The sequence below is a fragment of the Vidua macroura genome, chromosome 3 (genome assembly GCF_024509145.1).
Source record: "Vidua macroura isolate BioBank_ID:100142 chromosome 3, ASM2450914v1, whole genome shotgun sequence".
Lineage (NCBI taxonomy): Eukaryota > Metazoa > Chordata > Aves > Passeriformes > Viduidae > Vidua > Vidua macroura.
Window position 1 is genome coordinate 23,516,880 of NC_071573.1, and position 20,686 is coordinate 23,537,565.

A 20,686-nucleotide genomic window follows, 5' to 3' on the forward strand; every position below is an offset into this window, starting at 1 on the left:
ACCTCTATGTTGAGATAAGAACAGTTTAATGATAGAAAATAAAGTAAAATACAATAATAATGGCAAGTAATAATACTGGCAATAAAAGCAAAAAGACAAGTAATGCACAATACAATTGTTCACCATCTGCTGACCAATGCCAGAGCCCCTTCCTGAACCCAGACTGGCCCTTCAAGGTAACTCCCACCAGTTTACATACTGGGAGTGATGTTCTGTGGTGTGAAATATCCCTTTGGTCAGTTCAGGTCACCTGTCCCAGCTGTGATCCCTCCTCGTTTCTTTTGCTCACCTCCTCACTGGCAGAGCACGAGACAAGGTGAAAAAATCGTCCTTGCCCTAGGATAAACATGACTTAACAAAAAGCCCAGAGCATCTGCGAGTTATCAACACCATTCTCATTCTGAACCCAAAACACAGCACTTTAATAGCTACTGAGAAGAAATTTGCTCGAGCTAAAAACCAAGACAATGGGATTTTCCTCTCTGCAAGCCATGACACATATTTTTGCATATACATATTTATCTGAGGATAAATTTCCCCTGGCATGGGTGAGAGTCATGGATTCCTCCTACATTGCTCACAGTGCTTACAGTGGGAGAGGAGGTCTGATCAGTGAGAGAGTTGTTTGAATGAGTCTATGAGTATAATGTGGAGATCAAACCAGAATATTTTTGCATTTAAATGGATAGCCCACTGTTGAGAGTGCATTTGCGGTCCTGCTTTGTGCACAGCCTGCAGATCATCTAGTGTGCTACAGCACTGCTTTAAGGGATCAGGAATTAGAGAAATCTGGGGGTTTAATGCTTGAGATCTCCTCCTCAGTCCTTGGGATACTTGCTGAGATTTTGACTATTTGATAGACACCATCTGTTGTCGCAAAGCAGGGGAAGAATTTTTAACACTAAAATAAGAGATAGAGGCCAGGAGAACAGCAAGGGGTGCTTAGCTACAGGAAAAGTTAATTAAGGTTTTGTTAACATCTCATTTAAATTGTCTCCTGACTGCTAATGATCTCAAAATGTATCAGTGACTTTCAGTTATTCCTAGGGAAATTCCTACCTCCCTAAAGATACCCCTTTTCTTAAAGCATGAGAAATGGGAATGGCCCGTTGTGCTATGGAAGCAGTCCAAAGCAAAAAGTACAACAAAAACTAGTCCAGTTTTCCTGTGTTGTTATGTAGGGCCTATACTTAAGCTGACAAAAACCTTCTGTTGTGTTCATGCTCTTCTTTCTGTGACCCAAGCTTGTGTACATCAGTTGGCTGTATCTGACACTCAGGATCTACAGTGATTTACCTTCTCTGTTATACATCATAGCTGGGTATCTTCTGTTTTTGGGGTTTTTTTTGGTTTGTTTGTTTGTTTGTTTGTTTGTTTTTGGGTTTTTTTTTGGTTTTTTTGGGGGGGGGGTTTGGTTTTTTTTGCTTTTTTTTTTTTTTTGTGTATGTGTGTCTTATGGTAAGAGGGGATTTCATAGAAGAAGCAGAGGAAATAATATATTTCAGAGTATCTCCAAATGCAGCTTTCCCTCCCAACTGTTCACAAATTGATCCAGACCACCTCTTTGAGAACAGGTTACACACTGCAGAGGAATGCATAACTTGCCCATGAACTGCTGCATATTTTGTCTTGTATTTACATTTTTCCAAAGGGAAAAAAAAAGACATTTTTTTCTGGATAAAGATATTTTCTGATTTGATGGATGAAATTAGTCTGCATATCCTTGGAGACTGCCAACAAGTTTACACTAGGAACTGGAATGAAGCCATCAATTCATTTCATGTGGGTTCCATCAGATGGCAAAAACCCATCTCATAGTCCCACAATGCTGGTCTTTAAACCACTGAAGAATGAGGTGACCTGTAACACTCCCAGCTCTCTGGGAAACACCTTGATGCATAGGGACATCTTGACTGTTTCCAACTGTCATTCCTATGAGCGGCAATTATATTTATGTGCCTTTGATCATGGGAGAAAAAAATAGAAGACTGAACTGTGAGACTTGCATCTGGCATGCTCAGAGCAGCTCAAGTGCAAGAACTTCAGGCATATTGAGCTCAAAGCTTCACACACCCCAGCAACAACTTTGGTGATTAAGGCTTGGTTTCAAACCAGTTGCAGAGATTGGACCTAATGGAATTTCATAAAAGTGATTCAGGTTAGAACCCTCCTTCAGAGTCCCAGCCAATCAATTTTTGATCAAATGTGTACTCATATGTTAAAGTTTTGGTTGCCTCCATCTCTAATTAGCCGGATCAAACAGTGTGTGAGAGCTCATGGTGTATTTCATTGAACAGGAAGAGACTCTGGTCCCCTTTGCCATTTTTATCTTGTTCCTTTTCTTGTAGCAAATATTTTTGGAATAAGTTTGTGAATCATGAAATCAGGACCTGCCTCTATTATGTGCAAAGAGTGCTGAGACTCAAAGATCAATAATCACTGACCCTTCCTCCTGCCATCATCTTGGCTTGGCACTAAAACACCCCATTTATAGGAGATATTTGTTTCTTGGACCACCATATGTTTGAAGAAAGGTTTATACCCCAGAGGTTCTGTATTAGATTCCAGCAGGTTACTTCATTAAATGAGCATATCAAATTTGATTGGAAGTTCTCATCAGCTTTCTGTTCCATTTAATTTTATTTTTATACAGATGAAGAAATTACTGTTACACCCATACCCACTGACAAGCCAACTACATTACTTCACATCTACTTTATAACCACATATAATTACATAACCTCTTGGTTTATTTTCTTCCAGAACTCATGGCTCCTCATAGAATCTGTTCTGTCTGAACTAAGAGGCAGATTTTGGCCTAAAAAACAGTTTTCAAGACATTTACATGGTTTGGGTTTTTTCCTATATTGAATATTCCACATTTATTAACCACAATTTGATTCAAGCACAGTAAGGGCTTCACTGATACAGTCTGGAGAGGCTGTGTTAACAAAATGAAGACAAGCCCAGCATCAAAATACTCTGCACAAATCTCATTATCATGACAGATCTTCCATCTTTTCAGCCCCATGCTATAAAATCTCTTTTAGCACACAACGTTCCCTCCACTCTGTTCCTCTTTACAGGCACTATGACCACTTTCTCACCTGTAATTTCCCTCAAACCTTCCTGTTCTTCACTGACTTCACAAATACAGCAGACAGGGGTGCAAGGTATTTTCACCTCAAGGCTATGTGAGGGCTTCTTTGGGTAAGAATGAGGCTGGCAGATTACATTCATGTCAAAGCACATAGCTGGGCAGCTAAAAATAGACAGAATAAAATTGGCATCTGGAAAATTTTGAAGGGCTAAAGTTTTATGCCTGTATAAACTCACTGAAATCAATTAAGGCTGGAGCGTAACCATGGTGGAATTGCCCCTACAATTGTTTTTAATGCTCATCCCAAGTTACATTCTTAAACATATTGACAGACCACAGAGTCCATTTGTTATAATTTATCGCAATAACCCTAAACAATCTGGCATAAACATGCTCTTTCATTCAAGCCAAGAAATGCTATGCACTCCTTAGATGCCAGAGAAGGCACCAGGAAGAACAGTCCCTGGTCTCCTCATCAGTCCCAGGTCTGGAAGAATTTTCATATATAATTCCATCAACTTTTTAAAAGCAACGATTCAGTCCTGAAGTCCTTCCTCCCATCAGTTTTATTTATTTAAATGACTAGAGCCTGATAAAGAAAAGCTGCAATTCCAGGCTCCTTATTTGCTTAGATAATGCAATTGCATATTGCAGAGTGCATGGCAATAGACAACAAATTAGAGAATCCTGTTTTATGTCAAAAAACACTTCCATGTGCCACATGGCTGCTCCTGTTAAACTGGTATAACGGAGGCAGCAGTCTACAGACCAAGACATCCACTACAGTGGCTGAGGGGAGAGCAACCCCCAGAGCAGATGTGATCCACCCTCACCCTGGATGGATGTTCTTCACCTCAGCCTGCAGTAGACCACATCAGGGTCACAGATGCCAAAATCCCACAGCAAATCAGGCTTTGCAGGGATTTAACATTCCAGAGCTGAGGAAATGCCTGTGCCAGAAGAATATTGCCATACGAAAGCAACACCAGCATATAATTGAAATAATTTATTTACCACTAGAGCACCACAAAAACAGACATACAATGCGTTAAAATACAGAGTAATCAATCACCAAAGTACAACACAGCTGTCCTTTAAGTTCCTTTTTTTTTTGCCTTTAAACCATGCCAACCATACAGTTGTATTGATGCTAAACACATCAGAAGTGCTGTCCTACCCCACCCAGCTAAGTGCTATGATTCCCCCTCAGCCCCAGTCAGCCCCTTGGGTCTGATCTTTCCAGATGCTGAACATTTCCCACCAGTTCTCAGGGACTTTGCTCAGGCAGTGGCAATCACCTCGCCAAAATAAGGCCCCGTAGCAGGAAGTCCTTGAGCTGTTGCAGACCCATCTGAAGATCATTTGAGGGGTATTTACATCGGACCTGAGAGATGCTAAGGACTCATGTTACCCTACTCTGCAGAGGGGAATTTCACCCATGAGTTCTTCATATTGTAGGATCAGGCCTAACACCCTTGGTAATTAAAGGGAAATACACGCCTAATGAACAAGAAAAAATAAATTGTAGGAGCTTTAAAATAGAGAATTTCAAATATTATCAGTGCATTTTGAGGAACACTAGAAATTTTTTTAAAAGTCGATTTTGGGGCAATGACTTACAGAAATAGTGTTCTATGCTTAGAGAAAATCTCCAAATCCAAGTTCAAATTTTCAGCTGCATCCAGCACACAGCGAGTATAGCTGGACAACTATGCCATCTCCCATCCCACTTTTTCAAAACTGGTTTGAAAGCTGCATTCCTATATCAGAGAACTGTAAAAATATTTTTAAGTTTTGTAAAATGTGCTCACCCTTGTCTTTCTCCTGTCCAACAAAAATACAGTTCTCATACTGAACCTGATAAAACTAATTTTGCTGTTATACAGCAAAATCCAGAGTATGTATTACCCTGACGAGTTTCACTGAGTTCAGTGCATCTTCTCACTGGAGATAAGTGTGGCTCAAGCAAGTGTTAGCAGGACAGATTCTTCACCTGTTCACCTCAGCTCACTAAATCAGAAGTCTAACATACCTTCTCCTCCTGAGCCAGTGGGTGGGATTACATCATTTCTGGGGCTATGTTCCCATCTAGGCAATGAGCACAGGCTCCACAGAAGTCCTGAGGAGCAGCCTGTGCAAGCCACCACGGCACCTCAGGTTTTGCACCAGTATTCTGCTGAAACCAAAGAAACTGCACTTCCTAAAACTGGAACTGACACCACCAAGCTCAGAAGTGTCCTCCCAACACTGCTCAGGACAATTGCAGAAAATGTCCCTCTCATCCAAGTAGAATGCTTGCACTGCAGGTTTCCAGCTTTGCTCTGCAGAAGCATTCATCACATGAAATGAAATGACTGTGTCTTCTTCAGAATTCTTTTTGTTCTTATTTATGTTGTTTTTTTTTTTGTTTTTTTTTGTTTTTTTTTTTTAATGAAGTATGCAATGTGATTTTTTTTCTTTTTACTCCCTCTACAATACGAAAACAACAAAACCCTAGGAACCCCCACGTTCCTTTCTCGGTTTTTCAAAAGAAGCTTTAGCATGATCTCAATTGAGAAAAAAAATTGGTAAACTTGCAAAAATCAAGGGTCCAGTCCTGCCAATCCTTACATATACCCCAACAGCCTAAAGGGCCCTGCTGTGCCACTGTTTGTCAAAGGCAAACCTGTTACCTGCAGTAGGAGCAGGAGCAGCCGCACAGAGGAACTGCTGGACCGTGTTCCCATGTGCCAGGCAGACGCATCTGAGTGCGCTCTGCTCCCGCCATGCGCGGGGCATCACCATGACAGTTGCTCCCTACAGCCTCCTGCACAGTGGTGGATGTCATTCTCTGCAAGGGTTTGCCTCGCCTCAGCCAGGCTGGGACATCTCTTCTCTCCACACCTCGCTCCCTGCCCATCTGTTTGAATGCCTACTACAGCCTAAAGAAAATGGGAAAATAGGAAAGCCCAGAAATCTGAACCGCATCGCAATGCAAGCGTTATGAACGGGGACAGCTGGAGGAGGAGGGGAGGAGCAGGGGGGGAGATTGCTTTAATCCATCTTTTATAAAACAGAAAAACAAATGGAGTCAGGTAGCTTATGTCATAATGATGAACAATATACAAAGCACATGTATAGCAATTATTATAAAACATGTATTTGTAGTGCAAGTCAAAATATAGGGACTCTACTCATACTGGCCAGCTAGAGGGAAACACATGATTCTGAGTGATCAAAAAGAGCCCCAAATTCAAATTCAAAGTCATGAGAGCTGACAGTATTACAGAGTACAAAAATATGGTGAAAATTTACACATTACACATAAAGTACGTAATTTTTTAATAGTTTACAAATAGAGATCTACAGATATGTTTCCAATTAAGCTGGCTTTTACTACCCACCTATTGTAATACTCTAGGTATGGTTACATATACCAAAAGAACAAAAAAATTCCCATAGCATAGCTATACAGCAACATATTAAGGTCTGAAGATTAGACCAGTACATGTTAAATATTTCACTGGTTTACTAAACTGACATTTAAAATCATTTACAGTAAAAAAAAAATCTTATAGACTTGTCTTTGAGACTGAAACAGAGTGTCCTTTATTAGTAAATTATTCAGTATTTAAAACAAGGGTTTGAGACCTTACAAGAAGTCTCTCTAGGCAGCTGGCATGAAAAATAAGGTATTTTAAAGGCAGAGTTTGTCAGTAATGTAATAACTGATTTCTATTTTAATTGAACTAAACTAACCATTAATTTTCTGATTCTTTTGAGCTTGTGTTCCTTTAGGCTTTATATGTATTTCTGGCAGCTTATTTGGTCTCCACTTTGTCCACATTGGCTGGTTTTCATTTTTCCAATGGTGATAGAGAAATGTTCATTTGATAGTTTTTACACACAAATAAATAATGCACTGTTAACTCTATATCTAAGAGGAATGGGTAGGATGCCTATTGCATAACAATACAGAGAGATCAAGTAAGGCACGGGACAGATACAGCAACTCCACTTCATGGGATTTTCCTGTTTTTTTCCTTTCACATAGTAACACTAACAAATTTCTTCCAGTGTTTATTTTTTAAAAGGTTTCTTTTTTTTCTTTAACTTTGCTTCTTGTCTATCTCACACTATGTGTAGGTGAAATGTAGGAAAAAGCCTTCAATGTTTTGCTTCAGATGCCAGTTAAAAAAAAAACAACAAAACAAACTTTCAAACAGTTCAGACTAGTACCACTTTTTTTTTCTTCTTTTTTTTTTTCTTTTAACACTGATGAACCCAGGTTTTTATTTTTCTTTCCTTCTCACTCTCTTTTTCTTTTTTTTTCCCTTGGTTATCTTTATTTTTTATAAGCACAGGTCATGCTGTTTCAGGGATATCCTTTAGCTGCACTTGCAAGACTTTACAATCATGTTGGAAAGCTGTTCGATTTTGGGCGTTTTTCCAATGTAGTAGAGGATGGTGAGGGGCTCCAAATCCTGGGACACACAGCACGGAGAGGCTGAAGCTTCTGGATTTATGGTGTTATACAAGCTGAGTACCTAGAAGGAGAAACCAAAAAAGAGAGATTAAGGCAGCTACCTCTAATGAGCGAAGTGTTTTCTGCATCACTTCCTACCACAGCACCTGAGAGAGTGCCCACTGAAAATGGTATGAAGATACCTGGATTTTAGGGGGTTTTTATGCTTTTCCACTTCAATCTCGTGATCACAATATGCTTGAATTTCCTAACGTTTTGTCCATACAGTCTTAAGGCTCAAAGCAGGTACATACCTGGAGTCTGCTTCGAGTGCTGCCCTTTGAATCAGCAGGTACACCCTAATTATGAGTACAGAGGAAATGGAAAGGTTTTTATCTGTTTCTTCAGGTTGCTATTTACAGATTTTGGATTTACAAGTGACCAAAGAGAAGAGAGACCTCTTCAGAGTACATGCACTCCTCTTCTTTTACCCTCTGGCTATGCTAATTAAGTCCATTAATGCCACCCTGCAAGCACCAGGACTCAAGGTGCAGTTACTCCTGCTGAGAGCCAGATGCATGGAGCTATCACCTATGTCACCCTGGATTCCTATAAATGGTTCTCTGCAAGGGAAGTATGTAGGGTTAGCCACTGATGATGCATAGGTGCTCCTGGGGATGCCATTAATGCCTTAGCCAAACACCAAGTGACCTTTTCCTAGAACTTCCACACAACATTTGCAGCTTAGAGAGACAGAAGATCTGTTCAGGACAGCAACACTAACTACTTTATTAGGCAACTTCTGGCTCCTTGGGCAATTATCCAAACCACGTATTTGTGACCATGACAGTTACTCTTCCTCTTTCCTTTAAAAACAAGTCCAGTTCCAAAATGTGTACACCATTACTCCACACCAACACAGAAACATACTCACCTTATTTATACCTTTGCCTGATGACATTGCTAACAGTACAATGTCACAGACAGTGACAGCTACAAAGGGCTTTCTGTAAGCTCAGGAACAACATGGTATGATTTTACCAACCAAAAAGAACTCAAGTTGTCCCTTGGACATGGCGAGTTCTCCCTGCTGGCTGACACTGATCTGTCATTTTAAGGGAGGCTTGAAAAAGGGGAGACATCATTGTTAGAATGGACCCGAGGGTGAAATTCTTACTTTATGACAACTACGATGCAAATGTCTGTCTCTTGCATTTACTGTCTTGACACCCTTAGTGACAGCTGAGAGGAAATTAGCACTTCACAGTCGAATACTACTCATCCTAAGGCAGTTGGCTAAAATACCACATCCAATCCCTAAAATAAAAAGTCCCATCTCAGACAACTATCATTCAGTTCTTCAACATCCCATACACAAAGTCCCTTCTTCCCATATACATTTTTGAAGTGTAAGAAAGAATATGTCTTTTGAAGTAAGAGGACAGCTATCAGTATGGCAGGTCATAAAAGTAGGTGATGACCAGGTGGTACAACTCAGCCCTTCTGTTACTCTGAAAGTGCCCCCCTCAGTGTCTTTGCTGACTAAACTCATTGTGCCATCTTCCACTCATGTCAATATTGAAAGGCCTTTTCCAAGCCACCTCCAAAGGTTACATACTCACAAGAAGTATTCAATCCAACCATGTGTTCGTATCAATGAACACATAAAAGAAAATAAATTTCTGGGCCAGTACATTTCTCCTGCTTCAACACTAGCTTGAGGCCATGTGTAAATCCCTCTATAGGGCCATATTTAATCATCCTTAGTTACTGAGACTAACTCTGGACAATGGTGCTGATGTCATTCCCAGAAACATAGCTCAACCTGCAGTTATAAAACAAAAGCTGAAAATTAGCAAATTCATTACTTACTCTGCTGTGCTGAGTATCTGAGCTCCATAAATATGGGCAGGCTCCTGCACAGAAATTAGCATGGTATCCTTTAGGCTCATGAATCCATTTCCAGCCAAGATCCCTCTTGAAGTCAATATAAAGTGGACGCAGACAGCAATTATCCTGCACATTCCTGGGAAATAAAATACAAACACATCGGTCTGAGATGTGACACAAAGACAACACTGGGAATAAAAATAATCCAGTTGCTTGCTCCCTGAATGATCCTTTACAGGTAGGCAGGTCTGAGTCACAAAAATTCTCAATTAAATCAGATCAATAGTAGCTTATGCTGTAACTGAAATTACACTTATTTGCAGGATGCTTGGACATGGCAGGACCTGCTCATACAGACAAAGCTAGTGGCTTCCCTGGAGGACTACTCAAGTCTTTTTCTCCAGGTCCTACAGAGGAGACTGTGAGTAGGTGAACAAAGTGAAGGTGATAATTTGGCTCTAACTATGGGACTAATACATCTGGGAATCATCCCAGATAGAACTGAGCTTCTCCTGTCTAAGGTCACAACAATCTGCCCCTATCTCTGTGGGACTGGAGACCACTGGGCAGAGACCTGCTGCACACAGAGCCCAGGTCTGAGAATGAGGGTCTGCATTCTGTATAAATGCCAACTGTAAAGAAACATGATAAACAACTGCATGACACCTCCCAGGCTGGTAGGACTGTGTAAGAATACTGGATGTGCAGGCATAGTTACCTAAAACAATAGGCAGCATCTAGAGCACGCTTCTTCCGCCGACTGGGCTGTTGCGACTCAAGTCTGTAGGAGGGTAACAACATTAGCAGAAGATGTGGGGTCTTCCCACTGTATTTTTTCCTATTGGACTTTAAAGCTTTCACATCACCACTGGAATATGTGTAGTCATCAATACCTTCAAAAAATACATTTTGGTGATAAACATTGTGTTGCTTTTTCTTCACAAATTAAATAAACCATCTCTTAAAAAAATCTCTCAGAAACTGGGTCATGATGGTGTCAGCTGGGCATTTTTACTGGGGAAGTGGGAGCAAATTTCAACCCAAGATGCCTAAGATACAGTTCTCATGTTAGCTATTGTATCAACCCTCCCACATTCACATCTGTTTAATGGCATTTCAGTACATTTACCAGAAATGTTTAAATGAGTAACAGAGAAGGTAATTTCAGTCGCTGCATCTTGCATGTCTTAGCTTCAAATGCCCCAAGCAGTGATTCTCTTGTTGCTTCAGTCAGAGCAGTACTCCCAGCTTTTAACAGTTATGTACCTTTTAAAACCTTTTAACACACTTAAAGATGCTCTGGATACTTCACCTTCATTTCCCACTCTTACTTCTATCGCAGTCGTTTCCTCCATCACATTCGCTCCTTTCTGATACTTGTAAATGCCCTGTCTTTCATTGCCACTTAATTTAAATCTGCTAATTTTCCCCAGAACATCAGTTACTCTAGTCTCTTCCTTTTATATGGGCATGGAAAAGACAATAATTGAAGTATTTCTTCTTGAAATCTATGTGAGGCAATCTATGGCCTCACATTCTGTATTCTCTTTTAACACTACTGCCTTACTAGCTTCTCATCTGTGGCAATAGCACAGACAAGAGATTCAAGGTATTGGCCTTTCATAGGACTCACATTATGCCTTTTGTTAAGATCCTTTAGAAAATTAACCTCCCCAACCAGATACTACCATCTAAACAGAACAAAACACACTATTCTTTTCTTAATATATGGAATTCTAGTGACCAAACATCATACTAACCATTTTTTAAATACACACAATGGCTTTAATCATATGTACAGTACATGTATTTGCTTACAGGAAAAAATTCCAATGCAGTGAAACAATGGTTAGAAAACCTTAATACTTGACAAGGAATATAGCCAAATACTTGGATCACAAGTGAAGCAAATCATGATACAGTTCAATAAATGAGAACTTCAGGAATAGAATTTAGGTTAAAATTGGTTCTAATATAGCTATAGATTCATGTGTGCTGGTGGATGGTAACTGTAGTACAGTCAATTAAATAGAATTTTTCTTTGTGAAACTGGAAGTTTAATGGCTTAAAAACACAAGAGAGCTTATACAACCTCGATATATTTACTTCGTATCACTTTGCCTGATGTCCATAAAGAGCACATATATTCTCACTACACATCTTTTTATTTTTTAATGCCCACTCATTCCAATCTTTTCAACGAAGTCTGACTTAATACAGTACTAGGATGGAGAGCAAAACATTTATTTTGAAAGTATTGAGCTATTTTCTCATTACTATCCAATAGTGTATGACAAACTGTGCAAGTCTTCACTAAATCCAAAATTGTATGTATATCCTGTGAGCATGCTGCAAACTGTAACACAGACTCTTGAAGACACCAAAGCTGCATGCATGTAATGAGACAGCTTTTTCATGCCTTGTGATTTTAGAATTTTTCAGGTGATATAGTTTTACCCTTGCAACTTTAGTACCATTTCCTACCAGCTGAGAATCACAATTCTCAAATTAGCAAGTTTTCAATCAGCTGAATGCCATTTAGGAGGGAGAAATAGCTTTTTGTTTCCATCCTCAATTAGTACATACCACAACATTTTAAAAAGTTGTTTTTTTCTTTAATTACCTGCAAATCTTGCTTCAAGTTCCTCACTTTTATTTGGGATGATGTAATTATTGGAAGGCACAAAGGTACAGCATGGACAATGTAAGCTTATCTTAAATCCAAGATTCCTGTCTGCAAAACATAAAAGTGAGTGGAGTTGGTTTTTACACGTGGAATGACTCTGAAATACTCCTGATTTAATGGAGAAGCAGCTGGGGCAGGAGTGAAGGCAAAGAGCACTTTTTGTCACCTCTGTGATGGAGCCATTCATGTACAGCCTCAGTGACATCAAAAGACAACCATTCTCCTTCAGCTCTTGTTTTAACTACTTTGCTGTCGATATAGCGCTGTCCTGGTGATGATAATTCTTTAGATTTTAAAACCTGCAAGAAACAGCAAATAAGATTGCCTACAGGTTAATATTTACCTGGTTGTTTTTAAAATGGACCACTAACATTGGAAAATAGCACAAGAAGCTATTACAGTTGAAACCTCTATGCAGCAGATGAGCATTCATGCACATTTTCAGAAAGAATCTTCTTAGGATGCGTAAGGAGAACAATATAAAAACACCCTAATGAAATCAGCTTAGGCTCCCAAGCAAAACACACCATCATATACTCCTTAGTGAGAGAAATTACACAGAAAGAACTGCCCTGAAAACTTATCCTGTAATAGAAGTGCTGCTGAAGAGATCACAGTAATCATCAAAAGAAGCTATTTTACCTTCTTCAGTAATAGTTACACTGGCTAGAGCATAAGATGCCAAAGTCCAGGCTGTACAATGTAGTCTGTACACTGAAGATATTACATTGCTCTCCTATAACTAACCTATGGTACTGCCTTATTCATGCTTTTAGCCTTCCTTCTGATTTCAGGTACTAATCATACATTAAACAGATGGCCCTGCACAGATTTGTGCCAACAGGTGAGGCTGCTTCCATCCAAACTTTGATATAGGATGTATTTGTATTTTTGTCAAATGTTTCAGCAAAGCTTCTACTGACCAAGCAATAAAAAATACCTGAACAAAAGAAACCCAGGCCCTGCATGACCAGATTTTCAAGTGTCCAAAGTCCTCCTCGTTCCAGGCAAACAATTCAGTGAGTGCCTTCCCATATACAAGCATGGACTGCTATTATTTATCCTAACTCTAGGACAAAAACAATTGGACTTCTGGCTGTTAACAGGTCTCTGGATTTCTGATTGTTACTCTGTTGATAGGTTTGTGACGCAGGGAGCTGGAATGCCATGCAACATTAAGTCAACTCCAATCAAGACACCACACGATAACATCACTTTGTAACTTTTGGCATGCCAGCCGTGCGACTTCATGTTTTGTTTCGGGTTTTTCCTTTCTTTAAGCACCCAAGTCCATATCCAAATGAGTAACTGACAACATCTCATTGTTTCTTCCTATTTTCTCAGCCCAGAACAACCTGACATCTAGCAAGCACTGCTGTAATAAAATCATGGTGAAACCGCATAATACGTGTAAAGAAAAATATTTCAAAAGAGGTGTGAAACTATGTCATCATGATAAAATCAGGCTTTTCATAATTAAACAGGCTTGAAAAGCTCCGATTCTGTCCAGCATGTAGAGTCAGCATGTAGAGTCTCCCTGTTTATTGCAAGGCAGCACTGGATCTCTCATAGGCCAACACCGTGGCTCCTACAATAACATTTGTCTTATGAAAAGAACAGCAACATGACAAGCTCTTTGTCTTCTTTCTGATCAACACATTTAGCAAAAAGCCATGATAAGATGTTGGTTCAAGTCCAGAAGATTACTAAGGGCCCTTGGTAGGCAATGCTGAGGTCCCCAGTAGAAGCTAAGGGCACTCCAACAGTGAACATTGGGACGACTCCTTTTTATGAGGTAACCTTCAAACAAAGTGCCTGAACAACTGTTTACAGAGAGTCTGGCAGCAGCAAGGGGACTACCACTGCTCAGAAGTGCCAGAGGGATGAGAGAATCAGTAATCAATGCTGGGAAAGTCCCAGAGAAGTACAAATATAACTTTGCCTTCTCTTTGGTCTTTATCAGGTCAAGTGTTTCTGAGGATATAATGCAGCTGTCATTCTGCAAGGATGTGTTTGGGCTGGGGGGTGGGGGGTGTGAGGCAAATGGGACACAAGAACTTGGCTCATTTCTCTTCCTTTCTGCACAGTCATATCTTTCCAAAGACTCCAGAAACTGCATACCTCAGTTTTGGCAGTGATGTAAGAACTAAAAGTAAGTAATGTGCCAAAAGCAATCTCCTGATGTTAACTATAATTGGTCTTAGACATATTCTGAAGACACAGCTGTGCCTTGGTATCAAAAATAAATGTATTTATTCCAGTCTTTATCCCAATTGCTACCAAAAGACAGAGTCAAGGCCTGTCAGTGTGCACCTGGAATAAAAGGCATTTGTGAAAGTACAAGAAATCATCACTGCATGTATCCAGTGGTCCAAGGAAAATCCATCCCCACTGTTGAGCTGAATGACAAGAAAATGTTTCTGAGCTCTATGACACTGTGGGACAGGATGGATACCATAGATTAAAAGAGCTGGATGTTATCCATCCTGTGGATGTCTGAGAGTATAGTTTCTCTCCATGTTGTTTACGCAGTATGTTCAGGAAGAAAATTATAAAGAATGAGGTAAAAAGTCACAAACTAAGTATGAGATAATTTCCACAACTGACGCCATGGGTTAAACAGGCACTGGCAGTTCTTAAGCAAAAGGCTGTTAAGTGAGAGTGTTACACTTAGTGAAATTAACTTCAATCTCCTCTTGGGTTAAGTATCTTTATAGTGTTAGGGTGATGTATAATCTTAACAACCTGAGTACTTGTAAGCAAGAATGATCTTCTAGCCTCACCATTTCAATTTTCCCTTCTTTTTCTCCTACATTGTTCCAAGTGTGAAAAGCTAATGGAAGATAAAATCCTAGACTGGATCCTCAGAGTCCATTTTCTCCCACAAATTAATCTGATTATGTTTCTTTTCCTACACTGCTTTTTATTTCCATCCACACTGAAGTAATTGCACTCTATATGGGGGTAAAAAATGGGGCCTTTTTGTAGGAATCTCTCAGAAATGTTTACAGCTACAATGTATTCTTCAAATGAGTCTTCCAGAAATCACTACATGAAATAAGCATTTTAGGATCTCTCTGCCATTTCCCACTTTTGTTTGCTTCTTTTTACTTTGCCCTACATTTCTGGTTTTAACCTTCCCCATCAACAACACACCTTTTTCTTCCAATACACTCTCAAGCCTATATCCTCAGTGAAAACCTTCTCTTTCACCATTTCCAATCCTTTCTTCCTACTAGATCAACTAATTTAGTTTCAAAAAAGAATAAAAGCCTTTTCTGTGCCTTGTAGCTTTTGTGCTTGAAAGCTTGTCTACTTCTTCCAACCACACTGATTGGTCTTAGAAGAGATATTACCTTCACCTATAAACATTGCCTTGCCTTACCTATAAACACCACTTCACCTTCGTACTTAGCCCATCACAACCACATCAAACACCATTATCAGAACTGCTGCTGCACAGCTTGTACCTGCAGGAGCTAAACGAAAGCCTTTGTGCGAAAGTTTTCCGTGCACTAGAAGTATTAACAGAAGGCAAGGAAAAAAAAATTCACAGAAGAGAAAGTCAACTGAGTTAAACTTCCCTTTTAATTCTGTTTTTACTTCCTTCTGGCACCTTACCCAAACGCTCCCTCTTAAAGAGGTAGAAAGAGTTTGGTCTGACTACAAGCTATGATGTGGAAGGCAAAGGTTTTCCAGTGGGGGAATCCTGTGCATCACCCACTACATGCAGACACAGATCCCATCATTTGCATGAGCAGGAGACAGAGTTTCCACACAGGCAGCCCCACCTCCCTCGCTGAGGAGGGACACATCCCAACACCCACAGGTACAAGCATGGTGATGCACGATGGCTGCACACGTACAGCTGTGAGCATACACACCTGCACACACCTCAGAGACAGCTCAAAGCCAACAAATGTGGGTTCTGGACATGGGGATGTCTGTCCAGGGATATCTGCTCTCTTGGTCTTGCTTCCACTGCCTGTTATAACAAATGATTACATGGGGAATGTACACATACAATCACATGCTGTGGGGATGAGCTGAATTAGAAGAAGTGTTACCGAAAGGTGATCCACCAGACGTCTAGACCAGTATACAGATTCATTTTCATTCAGTAGCAATGCCCTAAATTCTAAGAACAATTTCAGGTTTTTTCTACCCTGTTTTTGAATGTGATTCCTCCCTTTCACAGGAAAACCACCAACTAAAACATTTCTTAATCTTCTCTTGACCAGTGTCTTGCACACTGCCTTCAACCTACCTTTTTCTACACCCACTGCTAACCTACCTCTCATACACCTTTTTTTCAATTCTGAGGCTTCTTGAAAACACCTGGTGAAAAAATGAACTTACAAATACCTATGAGGAGTTTCTAGATATGGCATATGTACAGCTACTGCCAGCAGATCAAGGTGAAACAAACACATGAATAAACGAATAATGCAGTTAATTGCAGGAAATGGCTCACGAAGAAGCCAGATGCAAACAAAGCATTGCTCTTTTTTGTACAGCTCCATATGTTTAGGAAGCCCAGACAGGGATCCTGGTGGTGACAGCACTCACATGCCACCCTCAAAGGGCCTGCCAGGTTTCTGGTATTTTACAAATCCTGTTGAAATCTACTCTTCATTCTGCTCAGTGTTCTGGGGGAGAACCTCTGCTTGGCTGGCAGGGATTTGTCTCTGCTCCTCTTCATCCATTAGAGGAGGCTGACCCATGATGTTATCTTGAAAGCATATCCCGAATCACTATGAACAGGGCATTCAGCAGTGAAAAATTTTAGTTTTGTCACAAACCGGTTTCAGAAGAATGAGGAGTTTCCAGAAAACACTGATTTGTAAATTGCTTCTGTCACTTGCTTTCCTTATTTTTCAGACTAACTGGAAGGCATTAACAGATACATTTTTAAAAAACTTAAGTATCAAGTAGCTGAAATCTTCATTCAAATACTGGAGGATGAAACTGTTTATTTATAGGCACACATATTTATACCCTCAAGAAACTATCACACAGTTCTGAGTATAAAAGTAAGGATAAGGATTATCTTAGTCTGTATTTCATAAACTGTAAAGTACACTGAGAACACGACATAATTCATGATAACAAACAAAGCAGAATGCTTGCAAAATTAGCAGAAACATGACTTCTTTAAAGAATGGGGCATATCAGAAGCTGACATGAGCAGAGCAGCAGCACTCGGCGTCAGTGTAATTAAACTGGTTCAAAAACAAACTCAAAAAAACTACTAAACCCACGACTGTTAAAACAAACATAATTATTTTGCTCAAAGTTTCCTTCGCCTACTCCCCCGCTCATATATTTAGGCAGCTAAAGCAGGGGATAACTGAATCAACACATTAGTGTATGTATTCTAGACAATAACCACTGACAGCAGACGCCAGAACAGCCTGTCTTCATGACTCATTACAGAGCTAAAAGGAAAAAATTTGACATGAAGATACACTGGTTCTTTCAAATAACTAGAGCCCCAGAACAGCAACTTGTTTAGTTCACTTCAGATTTGGTATTCTGCCCAATAACTACTTCTAGTCTTCTATTGTCACCACAATCAGATGCAGAAGAATGGGAAAATTACAATTAAGTATAATTTACAGTGGAGTAGTTTTGGCTAATAAATTCACCACCTCCTCAGCAAGCAAACAAACAAAAAAATGAACGCGGTTCAGCAGTGATGATACACAGGCTGATGCATCAATGACATACATCTGCTGCAGCCAAGAAAAGCAAGAGCATTTTATAGCTGGGTTTGGGAATTATGGTCACCAATTCTTTGGAAATATTTTTGGTGACTTACAGCTTCTTAAAACAAGTTGATGAACTTTCCAAACACAGTAATAAGATCATATGGCCACTTAAAAATATCTATCCTATTTCCTGCATTGCCTCGGAACTTGAAATGGTCACTGCTATCAGCCAGTGTGGGTTCTGCAGTCACTGAACAGCAGTAAATACGGCATTATCTTGTGAAAACCTGCTATTAATCTGTCTTTCCTCTCCATTCATTCTGGACTGTCTGATCTCCTCCCTCCAGATGCTGTTGGCCTCCTGATAACTTCCTTCCTTCCCTTCCCTTCCCTTCTCTGTCATTTCAGACTCCTGTGATGTTCTTGTGTACTACAACATCTTGGCAGGCTCACTTGCTCTTTCTCTTACTTATCAGACATTATCCATGATTTCCATTGGAACTTCACAGCCCTTTTAAAAATAATGGAAATAACCTGACATGTGCTTGTAAGCTTAAAGTAACTAAGCCCAAACAATGAGATCTAGTGGTAAATGAGGTGCTTATGCTGGTTAACATGAGAGCAAAGATAAGTTCAGCTAAGCACACCATGGCTGAAAACCGCCATTTAGGATGACCTTTCCTGAACTAGAAGAAACTGCAGGAGACTCCAGCCTAACTCTTTACACTGGAATGACCAGAGTCCCAAGGTCTGCATATGCAGCTGCTGGGAGTTTCCAAATTCTTACATACTATTCACCCTACTGAAAGATTCACTCATGGCCTGGTTCCAGATTTCAAAGGTCTCCTCGGACAGCTCTCAGGGACTTCAGCCAGCTCTTTCTGGAACTTACAGTTAACAAATGGCCATGCTAATTACCAATCCTTTCTCATTCCCTGCTTTAATCTGAGGCCTTTGATCCTATTTTGGACACAAGGAAAAGCAAATCCTTGATTCTGCTGCAAACCTCTCCAGTTTATTACTCATTATATGTGAAAACATATGGTGTAAAGTGCAAAGCTTCCATATAGTACCTTTTGCCAGATAATTGGGAATCTACTGGCTATCAAAATCTGAGCTGCTTCTAAGTGCAAGAGACCAGCTTTTTTAAAAAATCTCAGTGTGAGTTTTTAAGCTCTTCTTGTAGCCACTCCTGCAAAGGAGTAATTCAGACTCTGCCTTCAGTGCAATGGAGTTAAAAGGGCTTTACAGTCCCCCTGCTTATCAATGAAGTCTTTCCGTTACTTGCAATGGTCTCTGAATCAGGCTAAAACTGAGGGCAGAATCTACTATATGAGATGCAGAGTTCCTGCCAAAATACAAAGAAAGGTATGGAGTACTTGCCAAAGTTTGTAAAAAACCCATAGGTCTCTGATCCATCTGCTCAGAACTTGCCAGACACGTTCTTCATGCAAACTTGCAAATAAAAAGAACATATTGCACACATAACCCAACCGCTTTTGTATCTGGATGGGCTACAGCTGCAGAAGGATTCTCTTACAGTGCTGGCTGATGCTCACTTAAAGGTAAAAGAAGGTGAAGTGTGAGGCAGGCAAAGAGATGAGCACTTAAGCAGGTCAGAAAGGAAGTCAAGTGTGTCATGGAATAACTGTGACTGGCTTGTTGCATCACCCTGCGGTGAGGGGATGAGCTCTGGGAAGAGAATGGATCCTGGGAAGGGATTTCCTCTCCATTTGTTCCCCAAGCAGGGCCTTCCTCCTGATACTGAAGATACATGTGCAGTGCAAGTTGGGGACAGAGCCCTGAGGCTGTCCAGCCTGATTTATGTTTCAGCAGGCAGGAAGACTCTGCATTGTTTAAGCAATAAACAAGAACCGAGGGTCTGGGGTCCTTCTCCTGCAAGATTCTGAAATATTGAGGGCAATTTCCTGCCATTTGGGAGATTTTAAGATAGCTCCAAAGAAAGATTTTACATAAAATGAAGCAAAACAAAAAAATCCCGTAAACTTATCTAGCCTTTAGCTTTAACTTGCCAAAGGCACATTATGTTTTATTAAAGTATCAACAAAGAGGAGCCAAAGTCAACAGAAACAGAGTGGGTTCTCCTGTCTTCTAGCCAAATCTCCCAGATCCTGCAGGGTACTCCTGTGTTCATCTCCCCTGTATGCACAGGTCTCCTAAGCCCTTTTCTCTTCCTGGGTCCTGTCCCTGACAGTCATATCTCATCTTCATGTGCATTTTACTACAACATTTTGGCATGCAGCTTTCTTGGCTAAATGAGTATTTGGACACAGTAGTTTCTCCAAGATGTTGTCTTCTTCCACAAGTCCCTCCTCTTTTCTTCCCTTCCTCTTGCCTGTCTTTTCCCTATATCTCACAGCTCTCCTTGTAATTTTCTCCTCCTACCACCCACACCACTCCCATCCTCCTCCATTTTCTCCCATCACCTATTCTTCTTCACCTAGGCTTCTCTCCAATAAAACTTCACATTGTTTCCTACACCTCCCCCGAACAGGAACACCACCTTTCCCCCTCCAACAGACTCTCTAGCACATGGCCAACCTGATGTTCCTTAGCCCAGTGACTACCACGCCAAGCTGCTTGGTTCAAACTTGCTCGTGTCCCAGCATCATGTAGGCTTGGCTACCCCAACAAATGCTAGCCCAAAGAGCAGGGACCCAAACCTAGCTGATGTTTTCAGACCCATGGCCTGCATTCCCATGCCTCCAATAACGTACAGGCACCACAAATGGCAATACAGCCATCTGTGGCCCGCATTTCTACACATGGCAGTGTCCAGCTGAGAAGTACACACTGGCCCTTGCCAGGAGCTGATGGAAATATTATATATTCCT

General features: G+C 40.4%; 1 protein-coding gene across 2 annotated transcripts in view; it reads right to left on the reverse strand.

Annotated features, from left to right (window-relative positions):
* Positions 1-4,091: 4,091 nt before the first annotated feature.
* TGFB2 (transforming growth factor beta 2) overlaps positions 4,092-20,686 on the reverse strand; it is a 60,059-nt gene continuing 43,464 nt past the window's right edge. Inside the window, exons 3-8 of one of the 2 annotated variants that reach the window (XM_053974347.1) lie at positions 12,287-12,419; positions 12,058-12,168; positions 10,153-10,327; positions 9,417-9,570; positions 7,859-7,903; positions 4,092-7,626 (exon numbers count right to left, since the gene is read on the reverse strand). In XM_053974347.1, the coding sequence (XP_053830322.1) occupies positions 7,468-7,626; positions 7,859-7,903; positions 9,417-9,570; positions 10,153-10,327; positions 12,058-12,168; positions 12,287-12,419 (777 nt within the window). In that variant the 3' untranslated portion in view covers positions 4,092-7,467. The remainder of the gene's footprint in view (positions 7,627-7,858; positions 7,904-9,416; positions 9,571-10,152; positions 10,328-12,057; positions 12,169-12,286; positions 12,420-20,686) is intronic. The other variant, XM_053974348.1, reaches the window with a different exon arrangement.